Here is a 23,092-nt window from a genome sequence, read left to right on the forward strand (position 1 = left end):
TTAAAAATAAAGGAATTAATGTTTGAGGCAAGGATAATGACATTACCCTTCATTGTTGGGTATTTGACCCACTAGTGAGAGAGATAAGAACTGTCATACTGCAGCAGAGAAATGGAGTCTATCTTGATATTCTGTATTCAACAATAGCCAGTGTCTGATATTTTACAGAAAGGTGTAACTCTGCTCCATCCATCTAAATTGTTTAGTTGTGTAATAGCACCCATGAAAGGAAATGTCTTCCTAACCTTATCAATCAGTTTATGCTTTGTAGACTGAAGATGGACAGCCCTTATCAATACTTTCTTTATTATGGTAATTTAAATTGCTTTAGTTGTTCTAGAGAAACAGTAGCTCCTCCATAGTTAAGGTTGTAACTAGCTTCCATTATGCTCTAGATTACATTACATTTCCTTGAACACCAATGAAGCATCTGCAGTGTTATGAAAATATATGTAATTAGGCAAAAATATTAACTAGTACTATATTCTGTAAATAGTTCTGGGACCAATCCTGTTCTCAGTGATTTGAACAGTAAAATTTTGCCACTGATCTCTGATCATGTTGCTATTGGCTGATTGCCGCTTCCTAAGAACACAAGGAAGTTCACTGTTACCGTAATTCCTTCTTGAGACCAAGTAGCGGTGGTCAGTGTTTTTAGATCTGTAGCATCAGGGGGTCTAGTCCATCTCCCCAGGTGGATGGGTTAATTATGAAGAGATGGTGAGCAGCTTCACCACAGCTGGTATCCACCCATGACCATAACTGGGTATGGTTAAAGCGTGGGTGCCTTACCCCGGTACCTGTGGGTATGGCTGAACTACTGATACCACACAGACGCAGAGAGAAGGAACCACAGCCTCTCGACACCTGCCATCTGATCCCCGGTGCCACATCAGAGTGGCAGAAGGTTGTTGTGGTTTGCACAGAGGACTCAAAGCAGGCACCCACGACCTCTGGGGGAGGCTCTGCCTCTGCTCACAGAGTGCCTTTCGCCATCCCACCGTGCACCCCTTCCTGGGGTGGCCTCCCCGGCCCGTCAAGCTTCCCTCCGGAGCAGGAGTAGGGACAGGGACTCCGACATCCGGGTGCTGGCGCCCTTTGCGCGCATGCTCTACAGAGCCGCCGCTGGGTGGGTGAGGAGGCAGCGGCGGCAGCCAGCGGCAGTGGCAGCAGCTGCTCCACAGGGCGCTGCGCTTCCGCGTTGTGGGGCGAGAGGGCTAGACAGGGGGCGGCGGCGGCGGCTGGAGCAGGGGGATGGTGGTCGGGGGGCGGGCCGGCAGCCAGCGGCAGCGGCGAGAGGCTCTCTGCTGAGGCACGCGCCGCGCTGAAATTGACGCGCGGAGGCTGCTGAGCCGAGGGAAGGGCGAGCGTGAAAGGCAGGGACTGCGGCGGCCGGCCGGGGCACGTGGAGGGCTAGCAGCGCGGCCACCGCTACCGCTATGTGAGGCGGGGTGGGCGAGAGGGGCCGAGGCCGTCGCTGCCGCGTCGCCGCTGCACCGAGAGGCAGCCTCAGGCGGAGGCCGGGGGCCTCGGCAACGGGAAGGGCCCGGAGTGGGGCCAAGGCTGTGTGCGCGTCTGGGGCCTCGGCGGTTGCAGGAAGGGGGACCGGGTCGGGCGGGGGGGAGGAGTGTCGTCTGAGGCCTCGAGAGGAGGCGGCGTGGGGAGCAGATTTACCTCCTAGGGGTCACTTGGGGTGCCCCGTCTCCCAGGCTGTGTTCCACCCCGCGCCCTAGGCTTCCCCCTGCATTAGGATCTCTCCTCCCCTGCCGGCTCAGGGGCTCGCCGCCTGCCCGGGTCCGCCCGCCGCCCTGCTTTTGGTTCCCTGCTCCCGTGAATGAGGGGAACCGCTTGGACTCCGCCACTCGCCTAGCGCCGCCTGCGCTGCAGGGCTCTCCGCTTCCCTCCTGGTGCGCGGCGGGCTGAGGCGGCAGGGAGCGCCCGGAAAAGGGGGAGGCGGCGGCGGGCAGAAGACTAGGGAGCGCGGCCGTCGAGACCATGAGGAAATTTAACATCAGGAAGGTGCTGGACGGTCTGACAGCGGTCTCGTCCTCCTCCTCGGCGTCCTCCTCCTCGCAGCAACAGCAGTCCGGGAACCGGGAGAGCGACATCCCGGAGACGCTCCAGTCCGAGCACTTCCAGCTCTGCAAGGTGAAGGCTGCAGCCAGGAGCCCCGCTCGCAGCCCTGGGGGACATAATGTAGCCATGATGGGCTCTGCAGGCTTTGGGCTCTTCGGTTTTCAATACCTACAATTATCTGAACCTCTCCACTCTTTAGGGATGGGGAGAGAATGCTGGGGGAGTTGTAAAAGGTTTGCTCGGTTCTTTCATGGGAATCATCATCTTTTCCTTCCCTTGACAATTTCTGGATTGATTCTTTTGACTCTAGGCTATTTCATGCACATAATATTGTGTCTGTTCAGAACAAGCTGGGGAGGGGGAAAGTGGAAAGTAGGGAGGAGAGTAATGGTACCTGGGTATAATGGAAATCTGATTGCTTTGCGTTTGGCCGATGGACTGGAAGTATGGGGAACCTAACCCTTCACATTTGGAAGTGCATTTATCCTTGTGCACCTAAAATGGGCTGTAGACGTTTGTGCCGAATTTGTTGGATCTTGTTATCAAGTAGACACTGCTGATATTCACAATGTGAGATGGGAGAGAAGTTAATATTGTTTATTGCTAGTATAATTATTGCAGTTGAGGTCTATACATTTATAAAAGGATGATGCAGCAAATTAATCCAGCAGCTGCACCAAGAGGAATACAAACTAATTTGAATATTAATGCCCATCTTTATCTTTACAACACCCAGGGCCTACTTGTTATTTGGTTGGGCTTGTTTGTGTATATTGCTTTACATTTTATCTAGTGTTCCATGCATTTTTACCAGCAATTTAAAAGAGGCAAGGGATCTGGAAAGGAAAAAGCAGTGTTGAGTTAAATGGCCTTGTTTACAGTTGCACTGTAATACCTTATCACTTGCAAAATTATTGAAAGTTGAGAGGCATGGCTGTTTAACATAACCTATTTAACCTCATTAAAGTAAAACCTGTGTGAGCGTGCATTTCTGAAGTCCTAAATCACCACACTGGCATCTGTATATTTATATTTGTAATTTTAATATAAGATTTCTTTAAAATAGAAAAGCTAGCATTTGTATGTCTTTTTTTTCATTTGCATAGCTGTGATCAAGGTTAGATCATTATATTAATATTTTTGTGTGAAAGTGAGTCATGTAGTAAAACAGCACAATTCATTAATTTGAATCAATTATTATTGTCCTACAGTACAGTTAATTTGATAACTGCACAAGCAGTAATTAAAATTCTGGCTAGTCAAAAAGGGTAGCCATTCCAATAGCTTAATATTAAGTATTGGTTTTGTGGGGGATGTGTGATTTCTTTTAAAACACTATCCTGGAGAGAGAATGCACTGTGTCCTGCTTGAGAGAAATGGGGATGGCTCTCTGAAGAGCAGTTCTAATGATTTGTAATAGTTTAATTTACAGTGCTGTCTGCGTTGTCAAGCTTCCCAGGAAACGTTTCATATTTTAATTGTCAAATGACTTTTGTATACCACTATAAACAAGAAGCCAGAGAATAGGGGAAGGGTCAAAATGAAATGGAAGTAGTTGGTGGCTTTTTTTTTTTTTTTTTTTTTTAAGAAAAGAGGTAAAAATCAAATCCAGGTTTCAGTAACCATCTTTTATTTCAAGTTCAAGGATAAGCGAATAGATTCTTTACCAGAAATTTTCTGTAATGAATTCAGGCTAAAGTGCTGTTTTGCATCAAATATTTTTTCCTAAATGCTTGTTTCCTTACTGAAGTGCAGTTAAAACTGAATCCCACCTCCTAATACACTCTTGATTTTATTTATTTTTGGTCTGCTGCTTGACCCACCGTTACTTCACTGCTCTGACTTGTTAGACCGTACGCCATGGTTTCCCCTATCAGCCTTCGGCCTTGGCATTTGATCCTGTTCAGAAGATACTGGCAATTGGGACTCAAACTGGAGCTTTAAGGCTGTATCCTTTCATTCTGTTATAAAAAGAAAATCACTGTGCTGCTGATTGGAGTCCAGTCCTGGCTTATTCTTCTGCTTTGCTGGAGCTAGTGTGAGGAAGCACTCTGGAAACCAGGTATGCGTTTGCATTTGAAGGAGAGGGAAAAGGGGGGAGGGATAGTTCAGTGATTTGAGCATTGGCCTGCTAAACCCAGGGTTGTGAGGGGGCCATTTGGGGATCTGGGGCAAAAATTGGGGATTGGTCCTGCTTTGAGCAGGGGGTTGGACGAGATGACTTCCTGAGGTGCCTTCCAACCCTGATGTTCTATGAAAAGCCTTGGTTGCTGTTGTTGGGTTCTCTCTTTGTGTGCGCAAAGGTGTGCACAAATCGTTTGAGGATGTGCCAGTGCTGTGATGTATGGCTCCTCAGTTTCCAATATCTTGGGTTGGTATATGTGTCTGTGAAGTCTCTGTTGCTTTGGCATTTTTACAGCAGTTAATCACAAATCAGAATAGAGGCCTGGGCTAGGATGTGTTAAAAGATTGTGGATTTTCTTTTGGGGAGCTGCTTTCTAATGCTGTAATTGTTTGCCGTTGGCTTTTTAGCCACCAAAAGATTGTTTTAGCAGCACCATTTGATCTTCTAACAGTTATATCATCAACACTGAAATGAACAAGTTACTCAAATTAGCATATGGAATTTGTAGCATAAATCAACAATAACTGTGTTCTTCTATGTTTAACAGTGCATACGTTGTACTAACTAAATAAAAATTTAGTTGCATTTATTTGGTTGAGAAGGGGCCTAAATGTCTTTCCAAAAAACGTTGGAATTTCCTGAACGTCACTTAATAGGGGAATGTAGTCAATAGAATTTGCTATTATCCTGAAATCTACTGAAGCTTTGACATTTCTAGAAGCTTCAAATACATCTTTCTAGAAAAAATAAGTTAATCTCTTTATACACTGCCGGTAAATCTCATCTTTTTTTGTTGTTGTTGTTGCTACTTTTGGTACTCCTTGCTACTGCTTGTAGTATTCTGGGAGTTAGAGTAACATGATGATAACTCCACCTCCTTCAACTAAAAATGAAATACAATATTAATGGATTTTTCAGTCCTTTTTAAGCTCTCTTTTCGATGATTTAAATTTTATATTTACAAAAAGTTAATTGTTATATGAGAGATTCAGAGAGGAGAGAATTTTAGATATAAACTGAGGTTAGGTGTGTAAAAACATACAAACGTGATGTATTTTATTATAATTGATGAATAGTGCATTGTTCATGGTAGCATCATATTATAAGAATAATCTTGATATTTTATTAAAACTATTCTTAACTAAATAAATACTATTTACATATATCTATTGAAGATATCTCTTACAATTAAGTTGCTCTTTGTTTCCTGTAAATAAATAGCCATACATGGCATCCCTAGTTAAGTATTATGTGTTACAATGAAGGAGGATGATAGTGAGGGTGACCTGTAAAAGTGGTTAAATGAAGAAGGGAATTAATTGCCTAATATCAGTGTAATAGTATCTTATGAGTGTGCTTGCTTTTTAGTAGGCAAGAGTAAGCATTCTTGGAGGACAAGCAAGTTTAGCTTGAGCAGCAGTGTAAACACAAATGTTTTGTTTTACTCTTTTGATATTTTAATGGAAATGTTGAAACAGTTGTACCAAACTAGTGAAACGGAGAAAAATATTTCAAAATGTGGTTCTTGTCTGAAACATATAACTGGTAAAACTTTGGCTAATGTTTGAAAAATACACTTGCTAAAGGCACTTAAATGTTGTCTGACTTGGAATGGAGGATAAACATCAGTCTCTGCAGAATTTAAACCTTCACTTCTTGTTTTTGTTTATTTGTTAGAGTGGGGGAAGCATTCCAAATATAAAACAATGTTTGTCTTCCTGAGTGTATAGGCATGACTATGCTGCTAATAGCCTTCTAAAAGAGAGGGAAATTGACTTTTATTAGTTTTCGCTGCTATTAGCCAGAACCTTGCAGAGGGCAATGAAATTGACAAGAATAGCTTTCACTGTTGATGATTTAATGAATACTCTGAACAGCAACATGGCCCAGAGCTACTCACAGGGGAATAGGACCCGAAAATGGAGTCTAAGGAACTGTATTGAAAAACAGACCCATCTTTCTGCCTCCACACACTCTGGTACCATTTAGATTGAGGTAGGGTATCTTTCAGCTAGATGAGAAGTCTCCCCACCCCCATTGTCCTGAATCTAATTGGTGGGATTTCCCCTTGTTTTTTGTATTGGCCTCTGACTAGTAAATAGTAAATTTTTAGGTTACGAAATCCTTCTAGTGTTTTGTTACTCGTTGCATATTTCTAACTCTGGAGTTGTAACGACTGCTGTAGCTCATATTTAAAGAATCAAATCAGTCTAATCTCAAGTTAAATCCAATACGAGGTATGATGAGTAGGTTTTTAGGCATTTCTCCACCAATTTATATGGGAAATTCCTTTTCATGAGAGGGCCTCAATGTTGCTTCTATTAAAATTTTTACGTGATGCAGTTTTAAACAGGGTTCTAAGGCACTTTAAATTTTAAAAGGTAACATGATTTAACTCATGAAACTGAATGGGGCCAAAATGTTGTACAGATCATGGGACTACCTAGTAATGAATATTATTCAACTGTTTTAATGCTTTTTGGACGTCTACATTGAGTAGTTAAACCATTTAAAAATTGTTCTAGTGAGTAGTTTTGAACTGCTTCAGGTTTTAAAATCAGTACTGGTTAGAGCTATGCATAGTGTGGGCTGGAGTGTGACACCTTCCCTACAGCTTTGCCATTTAATTCCTGTCCATTATGGCCATGTCTGCACCTGGAATAAAAGGTATGTTTTTAGTACATTAAATGACTGTTTAAATATCAGGATTTAGCACACATGATAGTATTAAAAAAAAAAAAAAAAAAAAAAAAAAAGCTTTTTTAAGGCTGTGCCACTGTAACATGTCTGGTGAAAATGCTCTAGGCTGATGGGAGAGAGCTCTCCTGCTGGCATAATAAGACGGCCTCCATGGGAGGCAATAGCTCTGTTGGTGGGAGAAGTTTCCCCACCAGTATATCAGTGTCCACACCGTTGCTTAGGTCAGTGTAACTTACCTTGCTTAGGCGGGTGGCTTATTCACACAAGGCTTTGCTATTCCATGGCCAGCTTGTTCCTTCCTTGAGCAGCAACTGCTTTTCGATCTTGTTGTAGCTTCAGAAACAGAGCTATGGATAGAAAAATGTGGTGACCTCACTCTAGACCTTTCAAACAAAATCACGTGACTTTTTAGTAGATGGAGGCAGAAGATACCATGGTTCTTGTTGCCTTGTCTTAGTCCTGAGTACAGGAACTTCTCTGTGCAGTCTCTCTTTTCCAGAATTTCATGAAAGATTGTGAAAGATCTTTAATAGTACGCCATGCTCACAGATGAGACCCTAGTTCTTGCACTTGATAACTCAGTAGATTCGATTCCTTCCCTTCCCTGGATGGAAGGACGTGCTAAGAAATACTTAAGAATTTAGACAAACTTTTTTAGTATCCTAGATGCTGCAAGGAAACTATTAGGGGGAAAAAAATTCTTTCTCAGTCATTTCACATCTCCTTTTGTTCAGAAATCACTCTACAGATATCGTATACTCAGATTTGTCTAAAGTGTATCTGATAATACATTTCCAAAAAATAAAGCTATAGCTGCTAGGCTTTCTCAATACTGGTCTTCAAGATGACCTTTCTTTTGGTGTCTAATTCAATAATGGAATTGTTGAAGGCCTTGTATGTGCCAGTGTCTTAGTTAATAAACCTGCTCCTTTTTCGGTTTTGTTCATGCATTTTAAAGATCATTAAAAGCTACAGCATAAAAGATTCAGGGAGTCCAACCGGTTGAAAACTTGATCTGGCTCTTTTAAGGGAGGCAAGGTAAAATTAGTGGTTAAAGCAGGAGATTGTGAGGAGACCTAGATTCCATGCTCCACAGTTGCTTATTTGCTCCATGAACTCCATGAAGCAATTTTCTATGCTTTAGTTTTCCCAGCTGTGTAAAATCCTTGGAGAGTCTCTCAAGAAAGGTACTCCATAAATAAAAATTATTATTCTACAGGCCTAAAAGCCTTCAGTTGCATCTTGGAGTTCGGTCTCTCTAACACTCAAGGTACTCTTCCTGGCTGCGATTATTTACTCTAGAAGATCTTCAGAAGTAGGGGCCTGTCAGTGGAATTACAGCATTGCGTCTTCTGCACAGACAAAACTGTGTTTAGGACTCCATCTGAGTAGATTCTTTTATTAACCACAGGAGACATTTCTTCCTCATGTATATACACAATTCACAAAAAGTAAACAATTGGTGATCTGGCTGCTCATCATATGGTCAAAATAATATACATTGAAAGGTCCAAGTTCTTCAAAATGCCAGACTCTTCTCTTGTCCTCTTCTTTCTGGCAGTGAAAGAGAAGAAAATTACTGAATCACCAGTAAGTGAATGGCTAAACTTTTACATATTTGAGGCACAGAAAACTTATTTTGGTTGATTTAAGACCCCTCTGCAATGGTCACATCTACAACATGGGCAAAAAAGACGTACACTTGTGTTTTCAAGGCATTATAAGCTGAATGTGAAGGTTTTGATCTCCCTTCTGGCAAAAGAATGCTTCATGCTGTAGTACCTGAATAATCTTATTCTAGATTTGAATCTTTTTCTGTACATACATTTTGACTATATGTATAATTCTCCTTCAGAGTTCCACTGCAATGAAGATCCCATTGTTCTGACTGATGGTCCTGGATGTAATAGAGGGAAGAAATGGCATCTTCTACTTTCCTCTGAATATCTATATCCACCAAACCGTTTCCTCCCATCTTTGGGTGTTGACTTATTCTTTGTGTTGAAGAGAGACTAATCACTAACTTTCTTACAGATCATAGAAAGTATTTTAAAAGAACATTGTTAATATCGCCTTACGTTCTCTGTGCATGTGAAGATATTATACAGTTCTGATCCCTACTTATTGCCCCCATTCAGGGAGGCAGACTGATGCTTGTCTTATATTAAATAGCTTTAATTTTTTGCCACTGTCTCTAGGGAAATAGAAAGTGCTTAGTAGGTTCATAGAATTAGTGGCTCTATATATTCCCCCTACTGCCAGGTCCCCCAGGCTGCCCGTGGCAGCGGGGGTCCCCCTTGCCAGCTGGGAGTGATGGATTCCCCTGCTGCTCGTGATGGCTGAGAGCAGCGGCAGGGAGCTGCAGGCTCCCGCCTGCCACCCATGGTGGCCAGGAGTGGCAGCAGAGCACTGCAGGGGCTCCCCGCCTTCGCAGGCGGCAGAGGACCCTGCAGCTCCCATCTGGTGCTGGCTAAAGTCACAGAGGTCTCTGGAAGTCAGAGATTGCATGACTAAATTGCAGCCTTACCTACGAGCACAGAGTGATAGGACAAATGGCTGGAGGATCATGATAGGACAGAGAAGTTGGTACTGCTCTTTATTTATGTTAAATTAGTTTCCTTTCCTTTGTGGCCTTGAGAACTGGGACTAAGGGTTTTGCTCTGGGGCAGACCCCCGCACTGAGAATATGAGCCCTCTGAGAAGAAGGTGGGCCAGCGTAGGAAGTAGTCTATGGAAGAAGCAAGATGTCTGACCAGACACTTCAACGACTTGTTACAAGGGTAGCTGGGTCAGAACCCGGCGTAGAGGGATGGGCTGGGTTTCCCTGCAACATCACTTGGAAAACTAACTGGAAGACCTCAGACACAAAGGGCTAGAAGGGCTGTTGAGCCTACATCAGGGCCATCAACCTGGTATGAGATCCTAGGACTATTGGGTGAAAATCCTATTTTACCTGAAAGGGATGAGACCAAAAGTGACCTGACTGGAGGGCCAAGTCACAAGGCAAGAGGGGACCGTAACTGGATCGGGACAACAGGGGGAGGGGGAAACTTGGCCATGCTGCATCTAGCCACAGTGCGGTGCACCCGCTGATGAGTCATTTTACACTACTCACTGTTGTAATTAGCCACCACTTGCAAAGACAATTTTTTTTACTTGATATTGGATTCAAACATGTTCCCTTTTAAAAAGTATATGCTAGGTAGCTGCAGTAGTTCTGCCAAGAGAGATTCTGCAATACAAGTCAGCCAGAATGTATCTACCTTATAGTTCTTTAAAAGGTTTGTTTTTAATTTTGCATTGCTGGAATTCAGGGATAGGACTCTCCTAATCTCTCTAATTTTAGTATTTCTACTGTTTTGGAGAGAGGCTCTAAGCACAGATGTTTTTCATTCAAGTGAATTCTGTCAGCTTAAATGTTGAGGAGTTAATGTGTAAAGGTCTTGAAACGTATGCTTTTCATTAGTACAGAGAAAATGAAGTGTAACTGAAGTTCTGCTTTAGGGTTTTTAAGAAATGTCAGGCAAAGCTGATCATGCCAATTAAAGTGTCCAAAACTTGGCTTTCCAGTAATAAGAATGATGCTGAATAGAGTTTTCTTTAAAAATAGATGCCAGGGCTGGTCTTAGGCCACTTGATAAGGTGAAGAGTAGATATAAGTTTTGCAAATCTGCCAAATCAACTGCTAAGCCACTGTTTGTCCCAACTGAAGGCAAGAAGCTGGACTGTGGCCATCGTAGGAAAAAGAAGAGATTTTTATCTTGATGTAAATAGTAGCCAACTAAAGCACAAATGAATGTGCCCACTAAATCACTGAAGACCATGCAGGAGTCCTCCATTTTTGTTAACTTTTTTGCAGATTTTGTCTGCAGGCAGTTATGAAGGTCATGTACTTTTTTTTTAACTGATTGCACAGTTGCTGTCATTAGTGTTTAGTTTTCAATAACATCTTTAATTCACACACAAATTGAGTCATAATATATTACTAAATAAGAGAACAGCAGAGCTGTAGAGTATCAATCCAACCTGTATTTAATGCAGTACAGTGGTTTCAAGTTGTAATAACAGTTGCTTTGCAAAATTCTGATCTTATTTGTGAAGGAGGCAGCAATTGTTCTGATATCTATAATCAATAGATGGACAGAAATGCTTAATTTGCTTTTTATGTACTTGTTTGTTACTGTATTTGGGTATCATGGAGAATACAGTAATAGATTTTGTGATTAATTTACATTTAGATTAATTTTACATTAACTGGATTAATGTACTTGGTAATGCCATTAGTATGTATCCCCTCAAGTAGTTAACATTTGTTATATTTTCAAATATATTAATTTGTTTACCGATAGTAATTCACCTTGTGCAGTTGAGAACTGTTTCGTTTTAGAGATACAATTTAGTCATTTTAAAAAGTCATGCTTACTCATATACAGTGGTTTGCCTGTGTAATACTAAAATAAGTTTGATTTTGAAGCCTTCCTTTGTATTGCACTTGTCACATGATACTTGTGTATCCAACTGGCTCAATACAAATAAAACCAGAAAAGTATCAATTTGAAGTTGGGTTATAGCAAGGAAATCAATTGTAAAACTGATGAAAGTAAACATAGAATTTTTCAATTAGAGTTCCTGTTAAGTAACTAAGGTGTAATCACTTTTGGCACTAACATGGGAAGGTTTTTAATACTCTAATTCTTCAAAACAGTATTTTTTCGAAGAATTCCAGATGAGAAGTTGTAGAGAAAGATTAGTTCAGCAACCGCTCTCTTGAAAGTACAGTACCTAATCCTTTTCTTGTACTGGCAATTTTTCCACAACTGTGCCCTGCCAAAGGTGATTGTAGATCCAGTGGCATCTGCTAACTGTGTCTGCTGCTAAATTGCTTTCCTTTTAGTTTCTATCCTCCCATTCCTTTAGAAATCTGTCCTGAAGATTCTTCCATTTTCTGCAGCATATATAGCTGCCTATATTCTTGACTGCTTCATTCTTTTGATTTCAGATTCTACCCATGCAAGCAGTATTTGCAGTAGACCCATTTTTAGTGACCATTCAATGGACCTGCAAAAATAGGTAACTTAATGGATAATAAAGGTGGGGCAGACTTGTATTTGTTTTGAGGATGCTTTAGAGTAGACTCATGTCATAAATGTAAAGGGAAGGGTAAACCCCTTTAAAATCCCTCCTGGCCACAGGAAAAATCCTCTCACCTCTAAAGGGTTAAGAAGCTAAAGGTAACCTCGCTGGCACCTGACCAAAATGACCAATGAGGAGACAAGATACTTTCAAAAGCTGGGAGGAGGGAGAGAAACAAAGGGTCTGTGTCTGTCGGTACGCCAGCCGGGGATAGACCAGGAATGGAGTCTTAGAACTTTTAGTAAGTAATCTAGCTAGGTACGTGTTAGATTATGATTTCTTTAAATGGCTGAGAAAAGAACTGTGTTGAATAGAATGACTATTTCTGTCTGTGTGTCTTTTTTGTAACTTAAGGTTTTGCCTAGAGGGATTCTCTATGTTTTGAATCTAATTACCCTGTAAGGTACCTACCATCCTGATTTTACAGAGGTGATTCCTTTACTTCTACTTACTTCTATTTCTATTGAAAGTCTTCTTGTAAGAAAACTGAATGCTTTTTCATTGTTCTCAGATCCAAGGGTTTGGGTCTTTGGTCACCTATGCAAATTGGTGAGGATTTTTACCAAACTTTTCCCAGGAAGTGGGGTGCCAGGGTTGGGAGGATTTTGGGGGGAAAGATGTGTCCAAACTACGTTTCCCAGTAAACCCAGTTAGAGTTTGGTGGCAGTGGATATTCCAAGAACAAAGGATAAAATTAATTTGTACCTTGGGGAAGTTTTAACCTAAGCTGGTAAAAGTAAGCTTAGGAGGTTTTCATGCAGGTCCCCACATCTGTACCCTAGAGTTCAGACTGGGGGAGGAACCTTGACAACTCATAAATCAGGGAGGAGTTTAACTAGGCTTGTCTCTTGTACAGATTTTGCTGTATTGAATATTTGCAGATAGAAACTATTTTGAACAATCAGTCTGCAAAAATGCCAAATGTGGAAACCCATGTTTGTACATCAACTTTACAGGTAGAAAGATTCCCTCCCCCCCGGCAGCCCTGTAAACTCTACCTTGACTGAGGGATAAACTGGGTTCTTTACCTTCCACTCACCACGGCCAGAAATTTTTTTAGATGAGATTTTGTCCTCGGGTATATGTGTGCTACTCAAATTTGTCTTCAGATTAGGCTTTTTGTAACCTCTTTACCTTAAATAGATTTTTCATAGGTTTAACTGATAGGACCTTGGTAAACAATTCTGTTGATGCATGAGACATAACAGAAATTATATAGCACACTCAATTTTAGCTGTGTTGGCTCTTTATTGGTAACAAAAGCAGTAAAAATGTTTTGTTACTACAGTTATCAAATAAGACTCTGATAACAGATCTGTTTTCTGGATTTTAGTGCAGTTTATACATATTTTTCACTCTTCAGAATGAAACTACCCTTTAATGTTTTGGAGTAGAGTTTTAGGGTCTTTAATATTAGAGAAGTGATGTATGGCTGTAAATGCCAATAATAAACAAAGATCACATAATCAACATTTCAGTTGGAAAGGGCCTCTAGTGTGTGGTCTAGCCCATCTTCTGCATTGTCTGGATTAATTTAATTTAGAACAGCTGATAGTTGGATGTCTAGTGTAGTATTAATAGCTCCATTTTAGTACTAATGACTGCAGTTTCACAGCCTGCCTTGGCAGAATGAAAACATTCCAGAAACTGGGGATTTAAAGCCCTAGAGCCAAATTTTCTGCTGGTGTGACTTCAGCCTCTTCTCTTGTCCTTCTGGTTTCAGTAGTGCCCCAGAAATAGACTCATTCAATGACTGGTGCTTAAACCATGGTATGGGACACGAGAAATACTGAAAATTTTCATCAGTTGCTCTTTAAGAAAAAACTGTAAATTTCAAACTGCATTGTACAAGGCTGCAAGGAAAACTAATAATGAAAATTATATTTTATTTGTACTTCCTATATTCAGTTTGCATGAATTTCTTTGACATATTTGATTTGAAAACCTTTATTCATCTTCCGTAATTCTTATACTTCACATATTAGAAGAGCAACATGATAAAATAGAGTATAAAAAAGCAGTGCTCCAACTTATGATATGCAGTTATGGAACTTTTGGTCAGGTGCTGCAGCACATGAGTGATAGGTAGAGGAAAAATTGTGCCAAATATTTTGTTGCATAGTACTTTACGTTCTGACCTCTCTACTGAATTCACTGTTGCTGCCTTTCATGGAATGAGTTGCAGAAGTATGTTTTCCTGAAAAAGGGAAGACCAGAACTCTATTAATCAAAAGAAAGATGTACAAACACAGAAGAAATGTATGTTTGTTTTTTTTTTACAGAGAACTCTTTGTTAATCTGTTTGTGTTTTTGTCTCTGCTACCTTGAGAGCTATAGGTTGAGGGGGCCTAATACACCTGTTTTGGAATCCTTAAACATTGGTAGTTCTGGCAACCCCTTTTTGTCTTTCACAAGAATACGAGAGTTCAGAAACACTGCTTTGTATGTAATTTCTTAGTAAGAAATGTATAACCCTCATCATTCGTGTATGATTTGGTTTTTCTCTCCACCTAAGTTGGCATCTGCTAAAGTTTAAGATATCCCTTGTACTGCTTATCTCATAGGGAGGACATTTATATATATACATTTATATTGGTATTTTTCCATAAACTGTTTGACTATTTTTAAATTTACATTAGTGCGTCTCTACCTTTTCATTAGTGATGTGCCCTGTTACCAGTGAGTGTTGTTGTGCTCAGGATGGATTGATTTAAATCACTAAAAAGGGAACCTTGATTTGCATTTCTACTTTTTAGCTACTTTCCTAAAGAAAGGTTGGTTGGTAACCATTAAAACATGTCGATTTGTAATCAAATATAGCTTTTATGCTAAATTTGATGGGACTTACTGTATCCTGTTGGTTAGCAAAATCTATACACATTTATGTAAGCAATTGCATAGCTTAACAGTTACTCAGATTCTTAATTCTTTCTCTTTTTGTTATGTTAGAAAATGATGGATAATGCATTTCTTATTTACAAGAGTAACTTTTTACTGGTGATTGAGTCAAGCTGCATTTGGATGAAAATTACAATTCAATTAAAAATGCATATAAACAGCATTTTACATTTTTTAAAATTGGTTAAACAATTGCAACAACAAAACCTATTTTAAATGTTCTGCATGCATAAGGAGAGAAAGTAAGTTTATCAAAAATGCTTTGCATTTAAAATAACATTATCTTTGTTTAATAAACAATTATCTATAGTTAGTGAATAGAACTTATTTTTCTTCTCAACTTGTCCTTCAGGATTTTAGAACTACTGTAGTAGATCTCATCGTCTCACATCTAGTTTTTATTCATCAAGTGGAAGAGGAAAATAAGCTTTCCTGCTTTTTCAGCTGCCATTGGTTTCTTAACTTTGAGTGAGCTAGTCATCGAACTAAATTAGTTGATTAAGCTAAAAGGAAGAAAAAACACTCTGCACCTGCAGAAGAGGCTTCTGCTGTCAAAAAGATGGTTTAGCACAACAATAAATTTATAATTCTAGGTGCATATTGGGTGACTTTGACCAGCTCAGCACTTCGGCTATTTTTATACGTTCTAGCACTACGTTTGCTGCTGAAGTTATTTTAAATTAAAATGATTTTAATAGATTATAGTAAGTTTAGGCATTAACATAGGTTGTCAAACTTAAAATTTAAACATTTATTTTTAAAAAGAAAATTCTATTTAAGTATTTTGATATTTTTGAAATCCATTTTTATCCACCCCGATTGCGCATCTATAGGGAGAGAGTAACCACTATATCTTGATTTTTAGTGTACACAGAGTGTAAAATTCCAGTTTGATGGGCTAGTCTCTTGCAGGAGAAACACTGACACTTGTATATCTCAGTTTATCTAAAAGTTCTTGAATTCAAATGTAACCACGTAGTTCCAATAAGATGCATATGAAAAATTAATATATTTTTCAACAAACCTAAAAGAGAGTCTCAAGAAACCTGTATTTGAATGGAAACCTTGGTATAGTTTAATCAGTGCAGTCTGAAGCAAGATACTTTTTAAACCATCTTATGCAACAGCTTTCAGAAGGAAAACAGCATGTTAAAATTCAACGGTAACTTCAGTAGAAACTTTTTCTGCTCTCTAGTAATCTTTATCTGCAACAATTTACAATAAAATGTTAATACCTTTCCAGCTTTCTTGGTGCATGAATATACTCTCTTATAATTCCATTTCCTATTTATTTTCCTCTTTCCACTTTTCTCTAGTCCTAAAGGGAGAAAGTCATTTGAGTGCCTCTTAGGCCCGAGGCAGGCATCTTTCCCTTTCTTTTTCTGTCTTTCCCCAAGTACCTCACATTCTTATGGGGTTGTAACTCCAGCAAAGGAGAGTGGTGGGATGTTGCTTCCCCTTGGCTAAGAGCAACCTTGCATTGCCCTCTAGTGACACTTTTCCCCTCTGCAGATAAGAACAGTGAATTCTTAATTTGTATTTGGAAGCAGCTGGCTGTGAAACTCAGATTTAACTTCAGATGTTTGGCCAAATGGACACAACAGTTCTAAAATGGAGAAGCCAGTTAAAAATGTGCATGCGCACCCAGCTATCCAAAGACTCTAATTTTAAAAGCCACATTTGCCCTTCTGTTTATGTGGCAAATTAAATTGCTTAGCATCTACTTCATTTGCCTCTCCTTCTAATGTGACTCAATAATCTGTCACTTGATTAAAAATGGATGTCTCATACTTCTTGTACTTTTTTATATAGTTATCTCATAACATATGGTACATTAGAGTAGTAGTAGTGTTTAACATGTATATAGTGCTTTATATCCATAGATCTTAAAGCAATTTCCAAAGAGGTAGTAAATAGATACACTTTAAAGAAAGGGAAGTTGAGGTGCAGAGAAGTAAAATGCCTTGCCTAAGGTTGCAGAATGAGCCTCTGGAAGAGCTGGGAATAGCACACAAATTGTTGTGTATTATTTGTATTACCATAGTGCCTAAGAGCTGGTCACATGCTAGGCATTGTACACACACACGTACACACACACACACACAGTCTCTGTTCCAAGGAGCTTACAATGTAGGTATAACACAAGCAACAACAAATGGAGATGGACAAACAAGGAAGCACAAGGATCAATGAGACAATATTGATTATTGAATAGGCTGCTGAGACCATGGGCTAACTGTTGTGAACATGTGTGGGGTTTTTTGTTTATCACAGCAAAAGAGTTCTAAGGAGGGATTTGAAGGTGGCTAGTCAGGTAGCTTTGCAGATGCTCACGGGGAGTGCCTCCTAAATCTGTGGGTCAGCATGGAACAAAGCATGAGGTACCTGTTTGAAAATTTAACAAGTGGACAATGGAAGCTGGCATTTTGGGCCAATCAGAGCTGTGTATTGACTGCTCCATAGGAAATAAGAGATGATAGATAGGGTAGGGATTGGCTGTGAAGGGCCTTGAAAGTAAAGTCGGGTTTCCTGACTGCCAGTGCAGTGTTCTATCCACTGGACAAGGCTGCCTGCTTCCCCTAATGTTTTAATTATGCTGTCTGTTTATCCTGATCCCCCACCATGGATCTGATTGTCCAATTGTCTTCAATGTAGTTGCATTTGTTGTCAGTTGCATCGCACAATATTGACTACTCTCGCTCCAAGCAACCATCAGGTCCATCCTTGTCTCATTCTATCCAAAAGGTACACACTAAGATAGTATTTCATTCATATGAATTGCGACCAGTGTCTTCTGATTGTGTCTTCGTTGTTTACAGATACACCTCCCTGCATGTCAATTTCCTGCTCCCTCAGGCTCGCCTTACCTTGCAAAATGAAAACATACATTTCAACAGATTAACTTTAATCTCACAGTAAATAGATCCTACTAGCTTCCCATGTTGTCCTTCTGCTCTTTTTCTATTCTCTACCCCTACCCAGTGTTTTCAATGTTATTGTTTTAAAGATCCAGAAAATACAGTACAAACTTCCCAGCCCTTTTTGAAATAGAAATGTGTTTAATTGCTGCTGCTTACAGAGTATTTTCCCTACCATATTTTAATTATGTAGTGACAAAATCATAATTCCTTAAAAACAGCGTAGTGGTGTAAGAACATTTGCTGGCTCTTTACTAACTTAACAGCCTCCAAACATTTAAGCAAGTCTTCTTTTGACTCCACAACTTCTGCCTTTTTTTTAAAAAAAAAAAACTTCCTATAATTATTGATGGATGATTATTTTATTTTATAGCACTGCACTTTATTTCTCTGCATTGGACCATGCTGAGTGTTGGTGAGAGAAGACTTCAATATCTTCTTTTCAGTTCCCAGGCAAAAATACTCCATTAAATTGGAGTTAGGATTAAGAGTGCATGATGGTAATTTAAGGATAAAATTTCTTACAGGGATGTTTTAATTATCCTAAAACTAAGCATAACAAATCGAGGCAATTTAGCGTTAACATAACAAAAAAAAAAACGCATACGTGTTAAAGTATTAAATTGAATTAAGGCATCCAAAGAACCGTAACTCGGCCCTGTGTGATGCTGTTCAATAGTCACATGATTAAGGCATTTTAGTGTTTATGATCCCAAATCAGATGAAGCTACTTTAAGAACACATTAGGGTTTTATATATTTCCCCTTATGGTTTTAAGGATTAGATCCTAATAAGGTTACAGCTCCTTATTTTAAATGAAAGAAGTAGTTAAATTAGACTGGTTTACTTTTCCTATTCCCAGCTAATAAAGAAATCAATTTTAACATAAACTGTAGTGGTTTTGAGCAAGACATTATGTGTTTGGAGGAAGTAAGTAATGCAAAATATCCTCAATACCACTTCTCATTGGTTCCAGCTAACTGTTTTCTTTTATCTAAGTTCCATTGATTTACTTGCATCCTGTTTGTATTAATTTGTATTCCTATTTCTCTTTAGTGACTTTCATTTTAATTTAACTGTTAGCTGGTATTCTTTTCTAGTTTGCTAAACTATATTTTGATTTTTATTGCAAACTCTCACTTACTTCACTGATTTCTTACCAGTGAAGAAATCAGATGTTATATTTTTTAAAAGTAAAAGTGCTGAATTTAGAGTCCTAGAAAAGAAGTTTATTGCTATAACATCAACTGTATGTTTGGTACTTTATAGAAAGGCATAAGAACCAGTTCTCACTCATGAAAAATGTGCCGTTTGGCTTGGTGGGGCTTGGAAGTGACACAGAACAGTGATGTTATAAACAGGCCTTGCCGGTTGTATAATTTTAATTTCCCTTTTCTTAAAGGAATAAAGATTTAAAAGAAGTGATGCTTTTGTTATGTACTCATTCACAAGTGAAAGAAAAGGCAATTGGCTCCTTTAAGGGTCTCTACTGCATTTGGGTTCCACTTACCTGAGTGGAACCAAAGAGGGATCAGGAAGTGGCCAAACCAGGTGATCGACAGTGTGCACTGTGGGAATGGGAGGATCTTTATGCCCCGTGCATTTGGCAAGGAACTTTCTCATGTCAGTTATCAATCAGCAGCTGAGGATGGCTGTAACAAAGATTCCAGTAGGGAAACTGAGGCGTGGTGTCCAAGATACATAGGCTGCAGCCGTGAGGTTGTGACCTACAATAGAGGGACCCATTACAGAGGGTGTACATGGATACTAGGGGACACCACAGTCAAGGGGTCCTGACTCTCAGCTCTCTCAGAAGCAAAACAGAGGGCTTGTGTATACTGTAGACGCTATAGTGGCACAGCTATGATACTGCACATACACTGCTGTAGTGCTGTCATATAGACACTTGCTACAACAGGTGAAGAGGGTTTTCCTATCGCTGTAGGTGATAGTTCAGTTGAAGAAAGAATTCACTTGTCGACCTTGTGATGTCTACATGTGGGCTTAGGTGAGTGTAACTGCATCTCTCATGGGTATGAATTTTTCACACTCCTGAGAGACATAGCTAGGTGTAAGTTTTAAATGTAGCCCAGGCCTTAAGAGGGAGTTGTCCTTGCGGGAGGAGCATGGTTAACCTATGGAGGGGAGTTGGTTTCCTCAAATACAGCCCAGGAATAGAGAGAGACATCCCCTGTTCCCACGCGTAGAGAGGATGTGCCATAGCATGAGGAAGACAGACGTAAATCCCTTTGCCACCTGACACTTGGCAGTAGGCTGCTTCCTCAGCAGACCCAATTTATTGAAGGGAAAAATAATGGAGGTTTTATGGACTTTTGGGACAATCTTAGTGCAATAGGGTTTCCTGGAAGGATTGGATGCCAGAGTCAGATTGGAAAGTTGAGCAGTGCTCACTGAATTCAGAAAGGGATGAGAGCATAACCAGATAGAAGCTCTCTCCTGTCCTTGTGGCAGTGGCTACCTGCAAGAAATAGGTCAGGGGTCAGAGAGGAGAGTCAAGCAGTGGTCCACATTGATAAAGGCCAGCTCAGGTCACTTAGTCTGAGGTGGGTGGAATTTGGTAGTTGGTGCTGAGAGCCAGTGAGGAGACCATTTGGACACAGCTAGACCTCTGGAAGCTTGGATCTTGATTGGCCAATTCTGTCTGAGTGTAAAGTAGCTAGTACACCTCTACCCTGATATAACGTGGTCTGCAGGAGCCAAAAAATCTTGCCGCGTTATAGGTGAAACCGCGTTATATCGAACATGTTTGGCCTCAAGCATTTCCATTATTATTACAGTATTTGACACAAGAAGTTTTATTCTTGATGTTTTAGAAAGGGCGCATTTGATGTCGTTCTTCACATCAAGCCTGGGGTCGGGGCTCGCAGCCCCACGTCCCTGTCGGGGCTCGTAACTTGCAACCGCGCCCTGGGATTGGGGCTCGTGACCCCCCCATAACCAGGTCGCGACCCCCAGTTTGAGAACGAATGTTGTAGATGAGACATTTTTGCTTTACCGCGTTCTATCTGAATTTGTGTTATATTGGATCGCATTATATTGGGGTAGAGGTGTACTTTAAATATTCAGGTGTATATAGTCAGGGGGTGTTCTACTTCTCTATCAGGGTTAGTAAGTGCTTGAGCAAAGAAAGATTTTAAAAAGGTCTTCGGAATTTAAGGATCATAGAGATCTGAAGGATCTGATACCTTGACTCTAAGTTAAAAACCAATTAAAGGATGGCAAGGTGCGTCAAAATGCTATAACAGTGTGCGGACATTGGGATTTGTTGCAGAGGCAGTCTCTATTAAGATTAATAAGGGATTCAGCAAGGAAGGATTAAGATAGGGTTTGGAATTCAGCAGGGTGGATAAAAATCAATTTTAAAATAGATTATTTAAATTAGTTTTTTAATTTAAATTATATAAATTTATTTTTTAAATAACAATCTGTTCTAGCAGGCATTGAACAGCTCTGAACATAGGTACAGTCGGGGGAAAAAATTATGCTTATAGTCTCTGGTTTTCACATATTTATAGCTTTCTGAAACAATGACCCTTTAGCTGAAATTTCCAAAGTTTAATGCCTTCCTGAAGATGGTTTGTTTTGTTTGGGTTTTTTGAGTATTTAAGCAAAAATATTTTGTCTTTTATCTGGCAATGGTGGAAAAATAGTTTTTGTTGCTTTAAGTACTTGATCTGATAACTTTGATACTGCATTAATGCATCCACAGAATAGCTGCATTATAGGTAGCAAGTACAAGGTTGCACTACACTACACCATCTTATCATTGTCTCATGATCGGAGAGGAAAACCACTGTCTGACACTCATTTATTGCTTGTCGTCTTTGCTGAGACTGCCAGCAAAGTTATCAAATGTTAAAATGATTTTTCTGATGTCACTGAAACCTGTTGATAACCATTTCAACTCAGAAATGCCTCTGGCTGGATTTGAGTTTAGTGACTTGCAGGTGATCTTCTGAGCTATCCTGTCTTCCAGCAGAAGTTTTGGCATGGTTATTTTAAGTACTGTATTTCAAAAGGAAGAGGCAATCTAGGATACAGAAAATATTTTTGATTTAAGTTTAGTCTTCATTAGCTTTTAGAGGCAATGTTATATTTATCTCATAGCAAACTGAAGTCCCTGATGTTGCAATGAGTTCCCCTGTGGAAGAATTACAGCAAAGAATTAGATAAACAATATCAGTTATGTCAAATTCTCAAATATTTTCTTCTTGGTTTTCTACACATTTAAATATGGTGCCATTTATACCCTGACAACTTTTGCTTTTTTTGATTTGGCTTGGGTTTTTTTACTATAACCCAATAAGCAGATGTCTGTTCATTGATTTTCAGAACTTATGTAATAGTTATAATAGCTTATCTAAAGTGATCATCACGTTGGGCTATTTCCAGCACAAATCCAGGTTTTCTCACCCTCCGCCCCCCCCCCCAACTCACTCTCCTGCTGGTAATAGCCCACTTTGGATGGGCTATTACCAGCAGGAGAGTGAGTTTGGGGGGTGGGGGCGCAGAGGGTGAGAAAACCTGGATTTGTGCTGGAAATGGCCCAACGTGATGATCACTTTAGATAAGCTATTACCAGCAGGAGAGTGGGGTGGGAGGAGGTATTGTTTCATGGTCTCTGTGTATATAATGTCTACTGCAGTTTCCACAGTATGCATCCGATGAAGTGAGCTGTAGCTCACGAAAGCTCATGCTCAAATAAATTGGTTAGTCTCTAAGGTGCCACAAGTACTCCTTTTCTTTTTGCAGTGACTGGATAAATGGCTTGTAAAAGGACTTAAAAAAGGTGTTCGGTAAAGGAGGGGGGGCAGTTGGGGACTCCTGCGATTGGTACGGCAGGGAGCCAACCCCCATTAACTTCTTACTGGGTGGGGGGGGAACCTGGATACTAAGGTCCAAGCAATGGATTTGCTGGAGGCACCTGGGTGGAAAAAGAGGGGGAGCTGGGAAAAGTCCACTGGGTAATTACAGAATAAACATGGGGTTACCTGCACTGTATACTTTTATCTGCCAGATAGTCCAAGACATCTAATAATAAAGTTGCAGCCTGATTAAACCCATGTCAAATGTCTCCTGTCCTTCTTTCGGTGTAGCCAAAAAATGAATGAGTGAAAGCTGTTCAACTGTAATTTAAGTGGGGAAAACCTTTACCTGTTGTGCTGCATCACAAGAACTTATTTTATAGCTCTGTCACCAAAAATATCCAAATGCATACAGG

The 23,092-nt window shown here is 40.1% G+C and overlaps 1 protein-coding gene across 7 annotated transcripts in view; it reads left to right on the forward strand.

Annotated features, from left to right (window-relative positions):
- The first annotated feature begins 1,399 nt into the window (after positions 1–1,399).
- Positions 1,400–23,092, forward strand: part of STXBP5 (syntaxin binding protein 5) — a 189,638-nt gene continuing 167,945 nt past the window's right edge. For all 7 annotated transcript variants that reach the window (XR_013345657.1, XM_077813176.1, XM_077813177.1 and 4 more), the window contains exons 1-2: positions 1,400–2,148; positions 3,927–4,024. Coding sequence is in view for 6 of the 7 variants with exons in the window: in XM_077813176.1 (XP_077669302.1) it covers positions 1,996–2,148; positions 3,927–4,024 (251 nt within the window). In the remaining variant the exon portion in view is untranslated. The remainder of the gene's footprint in view (positions 2,149–3,926; positions 4,025–23,092) is intronic.

The sequence above is a fragment of the Eretmochelys imbricata genome, chromosome 3, assembly GCF_965152235.1.
Source record: "Eretmochelys imbricata isolate rEreImb1 chromosome 3, rEreImb1.hap1, whole genome shotgun sequence".
NCBI lineage: Eukaryota > Metazoa > Chordata > Testudines > Cheloniidae > Eretmochelys > Eretmochelys imbricata.